The 20252-nt window shown below is 39.4% G+C and overlaps 1 protein-coding gene across 1 annotated transcript in view; it reads left to right on the forward strand.

The window, feature by feature from the left end:
* LOC119054210 (ankyrin repeat domain-containing protein 26-like) overlaps positions 1–19257 on the forward strand; it is a 55201-nt gene extending 35944 nt beyond the window's left edge. Inside the window, 10 exon segments of the mRNA XM_053669371.1 lie at positions 154–224; positions 556–649; positions 3413–3525; positions 4786–4915; positions 11359–11649; positions 12182–12307; positions 12309–12397; positions 13590–13818; positions 17874–17919; positions 19012–19257. Coding sequence (XP_053525346.1) covers positions 154–224; positions 556–649; positions 3413–3525; positions 4786–4915; positions 11359–11649; positions 12182–12307; positions 12309–12397; positions 13590–13818; positions 17874–17919; positions 19012–19148 — 1326 coding nt within the window. The 3' untranslated portion in view covers positions 19149–19257.
* Positions 19258–20252: the final 995 nt, after the last annotated feature.

The raw sequence follows: 20252 nt of genomic DNA on the forward strand, positions 1-20252 counted from the left end.
CACAGCTCAGCTCTGCTGTTTCAGTGCCAGGTCTCCATAAACAAAACGCAGATGAAAGAGTGTGCTTGTTGTCCAGTAAAATTTAAGGTACAGAAGCAGTTAGATTTGTGGTAGATTATCAATACTTACAAGTATTTTTTTTCTTTATTTTAGTTACAAGAAGCACAGGATCGATGCGCAGCGGCTGAAAGATGTGCCGAGGAGACACAAGATCACATGCAAAAGTATAAAGCAGCTCAGAAAGTCACATGAGTGTTTACAAAGCACATGAGGAGTGTAGTGTGAGAATTAGATCAGTTATGATGAGAAATACATCAGTGCCAAGCTGAATAAACATTTCAGCTTTGAAATATTTTTAAATGCATAATTTGTATACATTACCTCTAAATTTCGCGGATTATCCACAAAACACAACTAGAAAAATAGCACAATTTCCAATTCATCTATTTTTCAAATTTTAAGATTTCACGTAATTGTACCTTCAGATATTCAGAAATTATCTGATACCTTTTAAGTTGATGTGTAAAAATAATCATTTTAAAATGTACATTTTAGGCATGAAATGGAAAACGCCAACTTAAAAGTTACAATCAAAGAGCAATCACTGAAAATTGAACACCTTCAGACAGTCCTGGTAGGTACAAATTTGGTAAGTCAATCTCTTAATTTCCATCGTACCGAAAAGGAACTTTTATTTCTCTAGTACTAGTGTATAAGATATTTTGGGCAATATGAAAAGTTATAATGAAAAGTATTTATTGTATTCATATGATACTTGTTAGTAGCAATATAATTCCTGGTAAAGGAAGTCGAATTCATAAAATTAATTATTATTGTAGTAGGATTTTAATTGAAAAGATTGTGGTAGTCTAGAGGCAATATTTGACTTACGCCACATTTTGTTTATGCATTCATTTGTTTAACATTTAGGATTTTCCACCTTTTGGCTACTGTTGATAATGCTACTTCAGACATTGGAATACAAATATTTGTTGGATTCCAGAAATTTGAGTAATGATTTAATGTAGAATTCTGAATTTCTTTTGTAATCTAAATCCTTCAGTGAGATTTTGAGAATGAATTACTTTTAATGTTGTAATATGTTCTCTTCATCAAGAATGAGTACTAAGTCCTCATGTAAGTGTTTTTGCAAAGGAGTGCATTTTTTTCCCTTTGCTGGATTTAAAAAAGAAAAGAGATGCCAGTGAAAAAGTTGAAATGGCTGCTCAATCAGGGCCTCACACAGCAACATAGTGCTCCTAGCATCGCAAGCTTAAAGACTCTTCACTTGTGTTATTCAGCCTTTCAAAGACTGACAATACCATCTCAGAAAAGATGGCTGTGTAACCCAGGACTCCAGTTAACTGATGAATGGTGAAAACTACACAGCTATTTACTTAGTAGAAGAGGATTCTTCTGCCATTCATACTCTCCTCTGTAGGAGAGGCTACCTATAATTTAAGATCAGAAGACTGCTTTGTGAACCCGAAGTTGGAGCAGTGAAGTTGATTCACCTACCAGCTAGTTTCTTTCCATCACAGTAGCTCAATCCACGCAGTTTCAGTAAACAGACGTACCTGTCAGGGGAACTAGAACATTGTGTTGACTGGTTCTTCTTGTGGGTGAAGAGCCATTGAAAATTATTTTCTAGACTTTATATGAATAAATCATATTGTATGGGCATATACTTTTCATACAAGTGAAATGATAGTATGTTGACAGTGAGTCTTCTGTGACTGAGAGTCCAGGAAGTGTCACCTTCAGTTTCATACAGAAATCTATAAGGTCTCAAAAACTGAAAACTGGATAGGAATTCCCAAAGTTGATGAGCTTATGCAAAAATAATGGGGGATTTTTTTGTAGATGTCTGTAGAAATGAATTAGATTTATGACACAGAATCATTAGCTACAATAAGATCTACTCGGGGAATCAAAAATGTAATGAGACAGCTTTTCACCAATTTAATCAATAGCCCTGACTTCTCTAGAAGGTTCTCACGTCATGACTCCCCAGGCCAAGACTCCCTGGGCTGAGATACTTGATCAACGCAATGCTGAGGTGAAGAATCTGAATTGGCAAGAAGAAGATAGCTGTGGCTTTGTCAAGCTTTCAAACGATGTAGTTGAGTGTGCATGTGAAAACAACTTCAGAAGGGTTCCATAGGTCAGTCTCTATGGAATAGGAAATGATTTTTTAATAAAGGCAAATAATTAATAATCTGGTGCTTGTGAAATGTTTTGCATTATAAGAGAAAAACAACACAGAGTATTCTAGTCAACATCCTGAGGGGGAAGGTGCTTCTAAGATCAGAAAGCACCAGCACACTCAACGTAACACCAATGAGAATCAACATAAAATGTACAGGATTAGCTATCCACAAAGGTAATCCCTACCAAGTCCTGGTTTCTGAGTGTGTGGTTGAGGCTATTGTTTACGAGGAACTAGAAGGGAGAAAGGACGGGACAGATGACCTCAGGAAAGGGGTCAAGGCTGGAAATGTTGGTAAGGGAGTCTGGTTGGAAGTGTTGAGATTTAAGATGCTCTGAGTTTAAAAAAAAGAAGAAGAACAGAAAGAGTCCAGGACTGGACCATGAGGGTCACTGTCTAGAAATGAATTGGGGTTAGAGGAGCAGAGGGAGGGTCACCATTATCAGCTGCCATTGAGAAGTAGAGCAGGAGAAGGACTGAAGAAGAAAATGACCCTCAGAAACGTGTGAAGTGTGGTTATAGGATGGGAAGTCAGATTCTTGTGTAAAAGAAGAGAGGAAGGGTGGGAATACCAGTGTGGCTGAGACCTTGCATTAAAGGACGTTAAAGTTGAGTGGAAGAGATGGAAAAAACTGCAAGAATCAAGTAAAAGTGATGTTTTTATAAAATGTGGAGAGACAAACTTGACTTAAGGAGAAAAGGAAACACTTTGTTCTTCAAATAAAGAGAAGCAGAGAGCGGGAGTCTCCTCCCACCCTGACACCAGGCTGCCTCCCAAGGTGATGCGGCCAGCGTGGGGATTTCCGGAGATTGTGTCAGTCGGATGTGCTTTAACAGCATCTGGCATATCTCAAAATATTGATGGAAATATTTCTTGGGCATCTTTAGAAATTAAATAGTCGGCGGAGCCGCTCTCTTTAAAAATGCTTAACACTTTGTATTTCACATGTAAAAACCTCCATTTAACAAATTCTGGCAATTTGAGTTCCAGAGAGAAAATGATGAAAATGTTAAGTCAGTTTAAGCTGCAGAAAGGAGTCGTTAGTTTTGAAATCTGTTCATACTGGCATCATGTTGAAAAAGTATATTTTATAAACCTGTCTATATGTATTATTCATGAACTCATGATAAATAATATTTTTAAGAAAGATGAATTAGTCTCTAGATTTTTTAAAATAATTTTCTTTAAAATGTTTTTTGAAGTCTCAGGATGAAAGGGAACAATTAAAGGAATATATTAAGTTAAAACAGTCTCTGGAATATAACTTGGATCAAGAAATGAAGAAAAATCGTGAATTAGAAAAAGAGATAACCGGGTAAGACTTTAATACTTCAGATCATTTCTATATTAATTAAGATTTAACCGTCATTTTACCCTAATAAACCGAAGTACAAATCTATTCTCTATCTGTAATTTTCATAATTAAACGTTCCTATTTAAAAATTTACTTCACAGTCTCACAGCACAATCTGAAATTTTTTTGAATGCCAAAAGGTTCTGCTTACTCTTCAATGATTCCTGAAACAGTAACGAGAACCCTTTTGGCACATCCTGGCAGCTGCGCTTTTCACGTCTGCCTTGAATTTTTATCTCTGTAAGATATCTTTGCTGTCTTAGGTCATCTTTCCTCTTGTAGAGGTATGCTTTCCTTCAGCATTCAAGTAGTGTAATGCCTGGAAACCCACCTGTGCCATTGTTTAACAGCCTCAAAAGTGATCTCGATTTGGCTTGTTTTCTTTTTACTTATAAAATATATCACACATACAAAAATGTACGTATGACTTAAAGAAGCAGAGTAATCCTGTTTTTACCACTCATAAAAAAATAATGGCGTCCGTTTCAGTGTCTGGGAAGCCCCCACAGGCCCCCTCTCTGTTCGTTCACTGGGTGTTCCCGTTTGTTCTCTGTTTCTCATCTCAGTGTTTTTCCTCTCCTTTAAGTGCCTTTCTCTGCATTATTTTGTATCCCTTTCACTCTGTTAACATTGTGCTAGCAAATGTCTCCTCTTGAAACAGTCTCGAGGAGACTGTTACACACTATCTCTGATTCCTTTCTTCTGCAACCCTGCCCCTTTCCGAATTTCCCTTCAGCTAAAGCTTCAAAGATTTTCCTTTCCTGCTTCTCTTTCTGTTTAGAATGATCGCCTTCATGTTTTCTGCTGGTACTTTTCTTCTTACAGACTGTCATCAGTAGGTAACAGAAGATATTTTTGTGTCTGTCAAAACACTGGCATATAATTATGCTTTTCTTCCCCACTTTGGATTCTGATCTCTGGTTTCTAGTTGATATTTAATAATAGGTTAATGTTTTATATTAACATATTAAAATGAATATTAATAACATAAGAACTCTATGTGGTTACAATATGAACACTATATCATATGTAATGAATTTTTTCATTTTATTTACATAAGATAACAATTTAGACAATATGCTTTCAAAATATTAAATTGGAACAAATGAAAAGACTAATTTATAGATTTGTTTATCTTATAAGATAGGACATAATATCTGCTAAAGTAATTATTAAGTATTTACTCTTAAAGAATTTGACTTATTTTGTACATTTCTGCAGATTTAAGAAACTCTTAAAAAGTACAAAAAGGAAGCTCAATGAATATGAAAATGGAGAGCTTAGTTTCCCTGGAGATTTAAAAGCAAATCAAATTGAAGTGGATATTCAGATTAATATGTTAAAACATAAGGTAACTTTTAATCAGTTTGGGGACCCCAAAATCACCTAATTTGAGGAATTATATATCATTCAATGCTTTGAAGAGTGAAATACATGTTTTTCCACTAGTGTTACAGACTTGATGTCAGTGAAAGAGCTTCTTTGTCGTTTTCCTATAAGAAGGGATCACTGCTAACTCTCCTGCGTCTGGAGCCCCAGCAAGAACCTTACCATGACAGGAGCCCAAGCACCAGTATGAAATCCAAAAACTGTTTTGGTTAACAGCTTTATTGAAATATAATGAATATACTCCACCGTTCACTCACTGACAGGGTGGAATTTAGCAGCTTTTTGTATATTCAGAGTTACACAGTCATCATCATAATCAATTTGAGAACATCTTCATCCCCCAAAAGAGTTAACCCCGTGCCCTTCAGCAAACCCCCTGTGCCAGTCTCCACGTCCCCACTCTTTCTAGCCTTCGGGAGCCACTGCTGTGCTCTCTGTCTCCACGGGTTTGTCTCTTCTGGACCTTTCACGTCAGCAGAATCACACAATATGCAGTCCTTCATGACTCCTTTTTTAATTTAGCATAATGTTTTTAAGGTATCATCAGTATTTCATTTCTGTTTACTGCTGAATAACATTTCATTGTACGGAGTAACCACATTGTTTTATCTATTCATCGTTTGGTGGACCTTTGGATTGTTTTCACTCCTTGACATTGTTAATAATGCTGCTGTGAACACTCATGTCCAAGTTCTTATGTGAACCGATGTTTCCATTCTCTTGGGAATATACTTATAAATAGAATAGCTGGATCGTATCTTTAACCTGTTGAGGTACAGCCAGACTGTTGGCCAAAGTGGCTGCACCATTTTCATTTTTATTTGCAGAGTAAGGTTTCCCATTTGTCCACATTCTTGCCAACACTTGTCATTACCTGCCTTTTGATGACAGCCGTCCTAGAGAGTGGGAAATGGCATCTTAGTGTGGTTTTGATTTGCAATTTTCTAGTGACTAATGGTGTTGGCCATCTTTTCACATGCTTATTATCCATTTGTATATCTTATTTGAAGATGCGTCCATTCAATTATTTTACCCATTTGGATGGTATTTTATTATTGAATTGTAAGAGTTTTTATATATCCTAGATACAAATCCCTTATTAGATACAAGATTTTTAAATATATCTTCCACTCAGTAGATTACCTTATCACTTTCTCAATAGTATCCTTTAAAGCATAGAAGTTTTTGATTATGATAAAGTGCAGTTAATCTACAATATTTTTGTCTTTTGGTTTCACATCTAAGAAAAATATCCAAATCCAGTCATGAAGATATACACTTGTATTTTCTTCTAAGAGTTTTATAGTTTCAGGTTTTACATTTTAGGAAATTTTTATGTATGGAATAAAGTGGCAGTCTAATTTTATTCTTTTGCACACGAATATCCTGTTGTCCCACTACCGTATGTTAAAAAGACCGTTCATGTCTGATTTAGTTGTTTGACACCCTTCCTGAAAAGCACTTAGCCAGAAATGTGAGGGTTACTTTTTGTATTCTCCCATCTAATTCATTGATCTGTATGTCTGTCCTTAATCCCGTACTGAACCAAATTTTATGAGAACTCTTTCCTGGTCATCTTGCATATTACCAGTTTTATGTAATATTAAAAAGTCAGTGTAGTGGAATGTCCTTAACTCTACTTTTGTGGAGATCTTTTGCCTCTTGATGCTAGTTCTGATGTGATGGGAAAGTAAGCTTACAGAGACAACATTTATTTCTCTTTTTCTCCATTTAAACCTTCAGTCTCTAACCCAGTGCCTCTAATTCGCTCCCATCCATTAAATCCTGGTAACAGGGTCTGCTGACTTAGCCATTTCCTTCATTGTGTTTAACTCATAGTTCGTAGACTCACTGACAGGTTTCACTGACCCTCTTCAATAAATGGTGTTGGAAAAATCGGACAGATACATGCAAAAAATCAAAATAAAACTAGACCACCAAATACACCATAGATAAGAATAAACTCAAAATGGATTAAAGATTAAATGTAAGCCATGAAACCATAAAAATCCTAGAAAAAACATAGGCAGTAATATTTCAGACATTTCTCTTAGCAGTATTTTTGCTGACATATCTCCTGGGCAAGGAAAACAAAGGAAAAAATTAACAAATGGGATTACATCAAAATAAAAAGCTTTTGCACAGCAAAAGAAGTCAACAACATGAAAAGAAAACCCACTGAATGGAAGAACATATTTACCAGTGATTCATCTGATACAGGGTTAATATCCAAAACATTCAAAGAACTAATACAACTCAACACAAAAGAGGCAAGTAATTCAATTAAAAAGTGGGCAGAGGACCTGAATAGACACTTTTCCAACAAGGACATCAGATGGCTAACAGACATATGAAAAAGTGCTCAACATCACTAATCATCAGAACGATGCAAATTAAACCGCAATGAGATACCCCCTCACACCAGTCAGAATGCCTACCATCAATGGATCAACAAACAACAAGTGCTGTTGAGGATGTGGAGAAAAGAGAACCCTAGTGCACGGTTGGTGGGAATGCAGACTGGTGCAGCCACTGTGGAAAGCAGTATGGAGATATCTCAAAAATTAAAAATGGAACCGCCTTTGACCCAGCAATCCTATTCCTGGGAATATATCTGAAGAAACTCAAAACACTAATGTGAAAGAATGTATACACTCTTACATTTTTAGCAGCAATATTTACAATAGCCAAGAGCTAGAAACAGTCCAAGTGTCCATCAGTAGATGAGTGGATAAAAAACCTGTAGTACGTGTACATGATGGAATAGTACTTGACCATTAAAAGGAAGGAAATCTTACCTTTTGCAACAGCATGGATAGACCTGGAGATCTTTATGCTAAGTGAAATGAGCCAGTTGGTGAAAGACAAATGCCATGTGACCTCACTTCCCTGTGTAATCTAATGAACAAAACAAAGTGACAAAATGGAAACAGAGGCACAGATACAGAGGACAGACAGGTGTCAGAGGGAGTGGGGTTGGGGGGCTGGGTGAAAGGTGAAGGGGTTAAGAAAAAATTATAAACGTGTGTAAACACAAGGACACTGCTAACTGTGGTGACAGGCAGCGGGAGAGGGGATGGCAGGGAGGTGCAGGTGGGTGAAGGAAGGGAAATGGGGCTGAAGAGAGACTTTGGGGCGATGGGCACACAGTGTGTGTGCAGATGACGTTTTATTGAATCGTACACTTGAAACCTGTATGGCTTATGAACCGATGTCATCCCAATATTCAGTTTTTAGAAAAGCTTGAAAACAGGTGAAAGCATCACCATCGTGGGGTTTTTTTGCAGGTTTTGCTCTGCTCAGTGGTGCTGCTCTCAAGGATAATAAGTTAGTCACCAGCCCCCACCCTTGCCTGCAAAAAAAAATAAATCTGGACTGTCTCCTCTTGAAATTTCAGTTTTAAAGTCAATTTCTGTGCTATGGAGAAACATTGTGGTGTAACCTAAAGATGAGACGGTTTTACCTTTTGTACAAGCAAGCTTGAAGTAAGGTAGATGAGAAATTGTATCTAATACTGCCAAAGGACGCTGTATTTGTTTTACCAGTGAGATTTAAAATGATGTCATAATGTTCTCTGTCCCCTCACTGGGGAGGGAAGGAAAACTGAGCCCCAACCATGGACGGCTTCTCCACGGCCCTTGGCTGCTCCCTCTGAGCTCGCTGTTCCGTCCTTTTCATCGGAAATGGCTGTGCTTGCAGCTCCGTTCTCCGCCTGCAATCCACAGGCCTCTTTTTATTGTGTCCTGTCTGGCCCTCCTTTAGAACAAGCCAGCCGGCAGGGGTTCCGCTTCTACAGCTCCCTTAGAAGCTTTGAGTTTCCTATGAATTTCATCGGGATTCATGCCATTAGAAAACCACTCTTACAAGTTGTTTTGGGATAAGATCTGCATCTCGGGCTTCCTGGACCTATTGTAAGACAGTGTTAAGGATCCCATGATCCTTAAAGGAATTTGAGAATCACCTGAAATCTTTCTGAGGTGTTAAGGGTTTTCCAGTCCTGCCTTCATCCTTAGACCATGTTTTCCTGGAAGCACCTGTATTTGATCTTAGCCCAGGAGCGTTTTCTTTATTTTAGCATTACTTGACAGTCAGACATGTGGGAGAAGCTATCAAACAAGAAACAAATATTGGAAACCCATAAATCTTGGTTCCTTTAAATTTAAGTGTCTTTTTTATCGTATCTTCCACATCAATTTTACTTTCAGCTGCTTCATAGCAAGAGTCCCCTTCCACCCAGGTTTCAGGGGACTTTCGTTCACTGGCCCGGCAGCCCTTGCTGTCAGCCTCTTCAGGGGCCACCAAGCCTCCACTAACCATCTCTAGGAGACCCTTCTGGTTTCCATTTTCATGCTGCTCCACATTGTTTCAGGTTCCACCTGCCTCCTGCTTCAAGGCACTCCTACATGTGCAGGGGATTTTGTTTTGTCTTGTTTTTTAGTGGCAGCACTCTTTTAATACCAGCGTCTGTGCAGTTACTTATTGCTGCTTAATGAACCACCTCCAAACCTACTGGCTCAAAACAGCATTTATCTTGTTCACAAATTTGCAGGTAGGGCAGGCTCAGTGAGGCCAGCACATTTCGTTACCACCTGCCATCACCTGGGATGACTTGAACCGGGAACTAGAATCACCTTGTTCATTCACACGTTTCATCGGTTGCAGCAGGCTTTTGGCTGGGACGGCAGCTGGGGCAGTCCCAGCTGGAACACCTGCACGAGGACTGACTGTGTGTGGCCCGGCTGCTGCATTCCTGACAGCACGGCTGGGTTCTCAGGGTGAGCCTTCCCCGAGAGTGAGTCAGACGGAGGCTGTATCGCCCAGACATGGACGTCACCAGCGGTTCCACCATATTCCATTCACCAGGGACCGGTTACTCACTAAGGCCAGCTCCTGTTTCATGGGACGTGCGCCAAGAATTTGTAGACATGTTTTAAAAACTCCACATCACTCACCTGGTCTTACCAAATAAAAGAAAGTAGTATAGGGTTACCCAAAAAGTTTGTTTGTTTTTTCCATAAGATGGCTCTAGTAGAGCTTAGTTGTCTTGAACTTCATTTGAATCAATTTTGTTAGATTGTATTGTGACAGCTGCATGTTTTAAAAAACTGATCAAAATCGGTGAATTGTTGTGTAGCCATTTTAATATTGAAGATGGAAGAAAACAACATTTTCAGAATATTATGCTCTTATTTCAAGAAGGGTGAAAACACAACAAATGCAAAATAAAAGATTTGTGCAGTGTATGGAGAAGGAGCTCTGTCTGATCAAACATCAAAAGTGGTTTGCGAATGTTCATGCTGAAGGTTTCTCTCTGGGCGATGCTCCACAGTCAGTGTTGTATACGATGTGGGACATTCCAACATGCTCAGTATTCCAAATCAATGAAGTTACTGGTGAAAGTGAAAACTACTCATACGTCTTTCATTTTATGTGAAAAAATAAATGGACTTTCCGACCAACCCAGTATTTCTCAAGTCAATATGATGGAATTTCCAGCAAGTTTTTGTTTAGTATGTTCTCTTATTTTGTGGGAAGTAACAAAGCATTACGAGCGAGCACTACTGAATTAAGCCTTTTGTTGTTGTTGTTTTAAAAATATATAGCTCATCTTACTAAACTTTTACAGTGGAAGATATCATTTCTCCTTAACCCTGGAAGTCACTTCTTCTTGGAATGCAATTCACATTAGCATTAAACATCTGTAGTTCATTAAAGGTGTATGGCATTCGAATCTATATAAGATGCATTAATTAGGGTCCTGGCTGGTATAGCTCAGTGGATTGAACTTGGGCCTGGGAACCAGAGGATCACAGTTTGATTCCCAGTCAGGGCACATGCCTGGGTTACAGGCCAGTTCCCAGCATGGGACACACAAGAGGCCACCATACATTGATATTTCTTTCCCTCTCTCCTTCCCTTCTCTTCCCCTCTAAAGGTAAATTAAAAAAATATTTTTTAAAAGATGCATTAATTAGACTATTATTTTTAAAGTCTTATCTTGGGAGGCATTTATTGACTTAGTCCTAAATAACTCAATATGATATCCCTAAAACTCCTTTAAAAGTTATGGAAAGTTAATATTGGAAAAGAGGTAAGAAACTTTCTGCTTAGAGGGGACTTGTAGTCATTTTGTGGCAGAAGACATGAAAACAGTCATAGGAAGAAGTACAAATGAAGTACAGACATTATGTGGCAAAGACTATGACATTAAATGCATTTTTTTGTGACTCCTGATCTTTTAAAGTTTGTTCTTGATTCCGAGTAATTAAAATTTTCACATTATAAGTCTCTGCTATGGTACCGATAACTGCAACTGAATTTATTTCAAAATCGGATACTTGTGTTGAGTTAGACTGTCCTCAGCCAGCACCTTCATAACCAAACTGTATTATTTTATTCATGCAGAATGATGATCTTACAGCAAAACTGGAAGCTGCGTCTTCAAAATGTCGGCATCTGGATGAAAAAAATAAATGTCTTCAACAGGACTTACTATCAATGAAAGCATTACAAAAAAAATGTGAAAAACTAAAGAATGAAAAAAAGAAGTGGAAACAAGAAGGAATAAACCTCAAAACACATATGGAAATGAATATGGTAGAATTCAGTGAATTAGAACAGTATAAACGGAAGATTGAGGAAAGAGCAAGACAGGATATAGAAGAAAAATTAGAAGAAGTCAATCTATTTTTACAGGTTAATGTATTGGTCTTTGATTCATTTCCCTGCAGGTTACATTTTGGAAATATACATTATATATCTTTCCCCTGCTTACTAGCAGTTTATTTTGTAAGTTTAAGGAAGGAAAGTAGAATGTTTTAGTATTTCCATTTTCTATCACTATTATCACTGAATTGATCTTTCAGAATATTCTTACTAGAGGATCATTCTACTTTAAAGACCAGTTGGTATAAAACAAGACTATTAGTAATAAAAATAAATAAATTGAAAATTTTAAATTATAGCATTATTAATTTACATTATTCAATTTTTTTAATTTGATTCTGTTATTTTTTGAACTATCAGAATGCATGAGCACTAATAAAAGACATAAGTTTATTTTTATAATTTAAAATTCAGTTGACATTGCTAATAAATATTTTAAACTTTTTTGTGTTAAAAGTTGCTTTCTAAATCATTAAAGTTGCTATGAATCATTGACTCATAACTAAGGAAAGAAATTGTTCGGATTACACTTATTTTTAAAATCCTTGTTTATTTGCTTTAGACACAAGCAGCATCTCAAGAAAATCTGGAGCAGTTAAGAGAGAATCATAATGCTTCAATAAGAAGTCAGTTGGAACTCAGAATTAAAGATCTAGAATCTGAACTCTCCAAAATAAAAATTTCTCAGAAGTTCTAAAGAAATAAATTTGGAAAAATATAAGCAACTCTACCTGGAAGAAGTAGAAAGTAGAAAGTCATTAACAAATATACTAAACAAGTAAGTCAAAACACAGAATCAGAGAAAACCAATGTACCACATTAATTCATTTCAAAAGAATAATTGTTATGGAACCCGGTTCATGAAATGAGTAGGAACTGGAAGCTGACTAAGTAGTGTCATTTGGGAAGTGATGGCAGCGAATGAACTTGTCTTTCAAGTGTTCATCCAGGGCAGTTTGCATCTCTCCCCTGGTTTTGGTTTTACATGACTTTATTTTTTCCCCATTTTCATATAGTTAACCTGATCTACTGGTCTTGAAGCTAAGTGTTTTTCAAGCTTTATAATTTAGACAGTGGTTTTATTATAAAAGTACTTGTTGCAATTCCGTAAAATAGAAATATTAACAAGTTTAATTATTTTTTGGAAGAAACAACTTAGAACCAAAGGGTTGAGTACTGGGCACATTCTGGCACTTGGTCCATTTACTTTCTTGATTGTGATCTTCGTTATCATCACCAGAGGGCGCCTTGAGACAAACTATCTTCTCTGCATAAAGACATGCTGAGTTACATAGGGAAAGGTTAACATAGGGGTGAAGGGCAGTAAAACTGACAGAATGGCTAAAAATAATCATGTGGTCTGTGGAGGGGGTGTGTGGAAGACGGAAGGGGCAGATCCCACCTCCAGTGCCTTGGTAACAAGGTTATAATTGCCTCTGGTGCTGTTTCAGTTCATTTTGATCACCAGCTGGGCTGTCTTGTTCCCTTAGAGGTTGTTGCTCTAAATTAAGCCTTGTGCCAAGTAGTTAAGCTCTCCAAGGTAATGAGTGTATTGTACAAGGGTGGTGAAAGCAAATGCTTGACAGTGTTTATGAAGGATGTTTTTTAACCTCTGAACTGGTTTACTAAATATGTCCAAGGGCATCCTCAAGAATCTTGTAAGTACCGCCCTTCCAGAAGGCAGCAAGTATTGCTACCTGATAAGCTGAGGGCATCACTGAGAGCCATTCCTCTCCCCTCCCTGCTGTGAATTACTCCATCCTCAGGAACCTCCCCACCCCCAGAAGCACATGGACTTACTTAGAACAATTTAGAACCTCTACTTGTATCTGGAGGCCTGCTCTGACACATTATCAGTGTTTCAATGCTGCTCAGTGGGAAATTCCACTTACTATTGAGGCAGCTTTAAAAAACGCAAGTCACTTAGGGAAAAATGCTCTGTAAAGCATTTGTTTTTCCAATCTTCACAGGACTAATGAGAGGCTAGCAGAGCTCAACACCGAACTTCTCCTGCAGAAACAGCAGAACAGATCTTTACTCAGCTCTCTTCCTCTGAAGCCGGGCCTGGAGATGCCTTGTGTTGGGAATCTTAACAATCCTTCGGGGCTCTATGGAAGCTTCAGTCCAAGAGAAAACTTGGTGGTTCCTACCTCACGGCCACAGACTTCGAGTAGGAGCATGGAGACTTACTTGATGGAGGTGAGTTAGATTCTCTTTTTTCTCATGGGCTTCAGATTTCTGATATAATTTTAGTGTTTAATTTGGTGAAATTCCAAGTTGTTTCATTGGCTAATGCACACTAAGTAAAAGCTTCATATTTGTGCTAATATAGAAAGAAGACACAAAATTTAAAATCTTTTCTAAGTGCCCAGATCTCTCATTTTAAAGAGATGCCTATCATTACCCAACAAATGTAACAAAACAGATGCATTTTAAATTTTTTGACAAGCTACATGTAATCTCAATTTTGGAAATTAAATATTATCGCCTGATAGCCAATGGTGTTCTTGGAGATACTCTGGCTTCCTTTCTAATGGATTTTAGTGGGGTGATGGTTCGTACCAATGTTAAAGTTCTGCTGCGCCCCGATTTCCCGCCCCTAAGCATAAGGGAGTGATTGACATCCAAGCACTTAACCATATGTGGATTTTTGTTATTTAAATGAAACTGAGATAAATCCTTTTTATGAATTAAATAATCTTTTAATGCTAAAAAAATTAATTTCTGTTTTTAAGTGAAAATTTTTGTCATCTTGTTACATGAGAGAACATTCTTCATTGCTATTTTACTAACAGCATTTTAATTTCAATCTTTATACAATGTCTTGCTGAGGAATTGTCCATTTTCTAAATTGTTAAATTGGACAAATATTTGAATTTTTCATACTTTAAATGTATTTTTTTCCTATTTGATTTTTTAAGTGAGGTTCACTTATGTCTGTATATCTTGCCAGGACTTGAATTACTGATGAATAAGATGGCAGGGATAGGGAGTCTTGAAATAGCAACTAGCTTTCATTGTGTATCATTGTTATTAAAATAGCCATTCTTTATCTTATTTATTCAGTTCTTCTCCCCAGAATTTGTTTGTCTGTTTTTATCATTTTCATCTCTTTGGTAAATTACTCCTGTTCATTAATTTTATTTCCGAGCTCACTGACCTGCCTTTAGGGTTTTCTTGTATCCTGTTGCATTTCTTCCCAACTGCTATTTTCATTTCTCCATGATTTACATCACAAGTTTTTGCTAGTTTGAGTTTCTTTCTGGAGAATTGTCCTTTTCTTTCTGTGTTACTCTTGACAAGTCGTCCCTCTGCTGGTGCCTTCGAAGTAGTGAACACTTTTCTTGTCAAGAAAGTTTGCTTTTCACAATTGAGCAAGTTGATAATTAGAGCTCTTTCTCTTGTTTTCCAGTAGATGGTGCTATAGCGCAGTTTTTGTTATTTCCTACAGCTGCTACTTAACCCTGAGAGCAGGGGGAAGTCTAGGTGTGGGAGGCCTAGCCTTGGCTGTTTTGCACGTGGGAGTGGCGGCCTGGGTGACCAGTGTGGTGGGCGGAGGCGTTGTACCCCATCATCTGGGTCTCGGGGCGCCACCACCATGGCAGAGGGATGTGGCCAGTTGAGGGGAGCCAGTCTGTGAGCCCACTGAGGTGCTACCTCGTTCCCTGTGGTCCCTTGCAGCACTGTGCTGTGACCTGGCGGCTGGGCCTTGTCTCTGCTGCTGCTCCTGGTCTGTGGTGGTGGGAGCACGGCTGCACCTGGGGAGGGGTCTGCAGTGGTGCTGGGCTGTGGTTTGGGGGCTACACTCTAACTCCTCCACTGCTGCTGTGTTGCTGGGGCTGCAGGGTCAGCCTTGTCCTTGGAGAACTGTTCTGATTGTGTTGTTTTGCTTTCTTATATTCCAAATCGCTGATTTGATTCTTGGCTTAAGCTACTGTCCAGTGGAATCTCTGCAAATTATTCTTCGTTGCAGTTGGTGTATCCTTCATCTCTGTCTGGTTCTTTTTTATGGTCTCCATGTGCTTTCTTATGCTGTTGTAGTTCTCACTCAGTTCACTGAGCATCCTTATAACCAGTGATTGAGCCCTGCACCTAGTAGGTTGCTCGCCTCATTTGTTTAGTTCTTTTTCTGGAGTTTTGCTCTGTTCTTTTGTTTGGGCCATGTTTCTTTGTCTCCTCATTTTGGCAGCCTCCCTGTGTATGTTTCTGTGTATTAGCAGAGCTGCTGTGTCTCCCAGGCCTGGTAGAGGGGCCTTGTGCAGTAGGTGTTCTGTAGGGTCCAGTGGCACAACCTCCCCACTCACGCAAGCTTGGCAGGCACTCCAGGTGTGCCCCCTGTGTGGGCTGTGTACACCCTCCATTTACAGTTGAGCCTTGATTGTTGTTGGTCCATCAATGGGAGGGATTTACCCCTGGGCCATTTGGCTACAAGGACTGGCTGTGACCATGGACCACTGTGGAGGGTCAGCTGTGCAGGGGCCCACCCCACAGAGCAGGACCTACTTAACTGGGGTCTGGTGCCAGCTGAGTCTGCCCCTCGAATGTGTCACTTGTGGAATGGTTCATGGTGCTTCAGTGTGGGCTGGAGCTTTCCAATGGGTGCACTAGCTCTGGGGCCTCCTGGAAGGTGCAGGCCAAGGTCAGCTGCCTGCTGTGTTCTTCCCAGGCCCAACTGACATGAACTACAAATTGATTTGCAGATGGCTGCTACTTATGTTGGGCTTGGAGGTGCTTAGGTGAGGACAAAATGCAAACCAAGGCCAGCTGCTGCTAGTGAGTGGTATGGGGCACACTAAGGCTGGGTGCTACTTGTTTGTGCAATTCTGGGAAAGTCTAAAGCATGAGCAAGACAGGCCATTTGTATAAAAAAGCCACTAGAAACAACTTAGGTGGGCCCACTGGTTGGGTGGGATGGGGTCTCAGGGAATCACCAGGGCAGGGCAAATACTGTGAGTCTGTCTGATTGGTAGAGACTCAGATATGGTGCCCACCTACCTGCTCTGTAGTGGGTCGGGGTCTCGGAAAAGGAGCAATGGCCTCTGCTAGCACTTGTGTCTGGGAGAAACTGCCCCCGCCCCCAGCTCTTGCCCAGATGCCAGACAATTCAGTTCCTCCCTGGATATCTCTTTTGCTTTTTGAGCTGCTGCCCCAGTACTGGGGCTCAAAGGGAGTGAGTCCAAGAAAGTCTGTGTGTGGGCCCTGTAAGAAGAATGCTCAGGACTCCAGAAGTCCTCTGTCTCACTCAGCCTCAATCTCCACTGCTTTTCACAGTCAGGGGTTATGGGAACTTCTCTTCCTGGCACTGGAACCCTGGGCTGGGGGACCTGTTATGGGGCTGGGACTCCTCACTTCTCAGGATACCTGCAGCCAAGATCCCCCTCCCGATATTTATCCACAATGCATGGGTGTGGAACCAGCCCATTCTGCATTCCTGCCCCTGCTTCCAGTCTCAGTGTGGCTTCTTTAAATCCCTGGCTGCAGGGCTTCCATTCAGTCAGCGTTCAGGTGGTGCTGAGTGATGGTTGTTCTGTAACTTAGTGGTAACTTTGATGTGGTTGTGGGAGGATGTGAGCGCTGCATTTACCTACATTGCCATCTTGACCAGAAGTCCCTGATTAAACTTTCATAAAGGGTGGTTTTTCTAGCAATTGCAAAGTAATGCATTCTGTGTAAAATATGACTTGACTTGTTTCAACGTCTTTCTACCAATAAGATCAAACATCACTTTTCTGGAGTCATGTTTATTCGATAGACCAATATCAATTGTACTTTTTGTCAGATTAATCTAAGTGGCATTTACATATCTATGTTCTGTATTATCCAAAAGTTAATGGGAATTTATTTTCTTTATGTGATTTTTGTTTGTTTGTTTGTTTACACAATCCCCAAGTTAGGTCTATGCTTTAAAATTATTATATAGCCCCGACCAGTATGGCTCAGTTGGTTGGGTATCACCCAACGAACTGAAAAAGTTCACTAGTCCAGTTTCTGGTCGGCACCTGTTTGGGTTGTGGGTTCCATCCCTGGTCAGGGCGTGTGCAAGAGGCAACTGCGTGATGTTTCTCTCTCCCATTTTCTCTCCTCTTTCTCTCTCCTTTTTCCTATGTCTAAAAATAAATAAAAGAAATCTTTTAAACATGAATGAAAGTGAAATAAAATTATTTAAAGGATACATTTCATAAGCTTTATCTCATTTCTATGATAATGTCTCTTGTTTAACTTTGATACTATACATAATATTTGACTTATTTCAGATGCGGCAGGAGTTTGAAAAAACTCTAACTAGAGAACTAAGAGAAGGTATGTTGCTGTATTTTATTAATTATATTTTGATAGCATTGATTTCTGAAAGAATCCGAATAGTAAACAGCATGCATTTCCATGTTGAGTAACAGATACTGTATTAAATATTTTCTCATTCATAGGGAACGAGAAATGTGAACACATAAACATTCATGAGGAAGAATACACTTCCTTGCATGTGTTCCTCACGCTCCATAGCTTTTGAACAGTCCGCTGTGTCCACGGATCTCTCTCATTTCCGGCTCTCCCCTCCCTTTCCTCCGCCCTGCCTGCGGCACTGTCAGCCTGCACTGAAACTCCAGTCAGAAAACTGGGCTCCACCCACTTCTCGTGTTTCTGCTACTGACGTCAGGCCAAATAGCCTGGCTCACCTAGTAGTATTCAGTCGAGCAGTTGCAGTTCAGACAGCAGTCACTGAGGGGCAACATTTAACTCTCCAGTCGTTGACTTTGTCATTGGTTTACCTTTCACCCTCAGGAAAAAACTCCAGATTCCTTTGCTTGGAGTGAAGACAATGAAATTCATTTAGTTCTTGCCAAATAATTCAGCCTTATCTCTAGATGCCACTCACTGCACTCTGCCCCTTTGCTCTAGCATCCAGCCAAACTGGACCACTTCTAGTTCCACAAGTGTTCTTCCTTGCCCTTCAGGTACCAACTTACACGTGTATCACCCCCATCGAAGAGCTGACATTACTGACACAAAACTGGGACGTCCCTTCTGTGTGTCCCAGTAGTGCCCTGTAAATATTTGTCTTCGCATGTATGACTCTGAGTGGAAACTGCCTGCTCATCTTTTACAGTGTGTGATGGCCTAGGCGTGGACAGTGTCATATTCACCCTGTAGCTCCAGTGCTTGTCATGCTCCCTTAGCACATGGCTGTTGAACAGATGAATGACGAATGACCAAACCAGAAGCTCTGATACGCACCAGCAGCAGCAGTTAACTCAGTGTGCAGCCGTGGGCAGGCTATGGTCCATAGTCATCTCACGTGTGTGTGTCGTAGTCACGCATAGACGTTTTCATTCTTCACACTGACACCTATTTGTATTTTAGATAAAGAATATAATTCTACCTTTTTCTTTCCAGATGCTGCTGAATTTGAAGCTGAAGCCTATAAAGCTTGTCCTGTAGCATCAACTGATCAGGCAAATTCATGTCAGGATCTCATTTTGAAAACATCACGAGAATATGCAGAGATTTTGAGGAAAAATTATATGATCTGAAATGTAAATAGTAATTTATATACTGGACTGTTTACATAATAGTTTAATTATTTTCCACTAAACCTCTTGATATGTGAAATCTTTATTAAAGAAAAATATTTTTGGATCATATGTGTATGATGAAAATTTCTAAAGTATTTTAAACTGTTTCTTGGCATCTAAGTTTTAAACAAATTTTGTAAATAAGAGCCAGCACTGTTGAGTTTTATATACTCAAACTTACCAAATGCCAGCTATTTAAACAACACCCAAACAACTAGGTGGTTATTCATACTTTAGTGGTATTGTTCATGTTCTTCTTCTGAACAACCATCAGAGGGCGAACAAGAAAGCAAATAAAATAACTGGAATCTGAGATTGTCCAAGTTCACACAGAACCTGGCTGGCAACAATAATTCCGAACTCAGGGATTTCTAAAGGAGCAAACATGGTCTTGAATACTCGTTTTATTTAACCCGGACATTCACTAGCTATTTCTACAAAAGTTTAGTTTGTGATGGAGGGTTTTTTTTTTTTTTTTTTTTGCATCCAGGACCCACTCTTCTCACAAGCCCCCTAGAGACCAGTATTAGAAAGGCAGGCGCTGGGAAAATGTACTGAGGAAGGCAGAGAGTACCAACGTGCTTCCTATTCTAACAATAGGGCTCTGCATGCTTGCAGCAGTGATAACATAACTTCCCCTGAACACTTCATTGAAAAGAAAGGAGATCAGGAGAAGTAAAATTTATTCTTATATACGCTAGGTTCAAAACGAAGGCACACAGAAGCATTATTTTAAGAAAAGGTAAAATTTTTATAAATCTGATGTGGTTGCCTCGTGAGTGAGTCTTTGGGGAAAGCCCTCTTTATACTGTAATTCAGTGCGTCAAAGACCAATTATGTTCACCTATTAGGTGATGATGTTTTTAGTTACAAAATACTGTTGGGGAAAGGTCTGTGGAAAGGAACTGTTGTGTGCACTGTTGGCTGGAGTGTAAGCTGCTGAGACTTCTGGGGACCAGGTGGGCCAGTCATAGGTCTCCGTGAACATCCCACATGACCCCTCGTTCTCACGTCCTCTGTCCCACAAAAACAGTAGCAAGAGTGTCTGAAAATACGTGTAGG

Source organism: Artibeus jamaicensis, unplaced genomic scaffold (assembly GCF_021234435.1).
Source record: "Artibeus jamaicensis isolate MK-2021 breed Jamaican fruit bat unplaced genomic scaffold, CSHL_Jam_final contig_1571, whole genome shotgun sequence".
Lineage (NCBI taxonomy): Eukaryota > Metazoa > Chordata > Mammalia > Chiroptera > Phyllostomidae > Artibeus > Artibeus jamaicensis.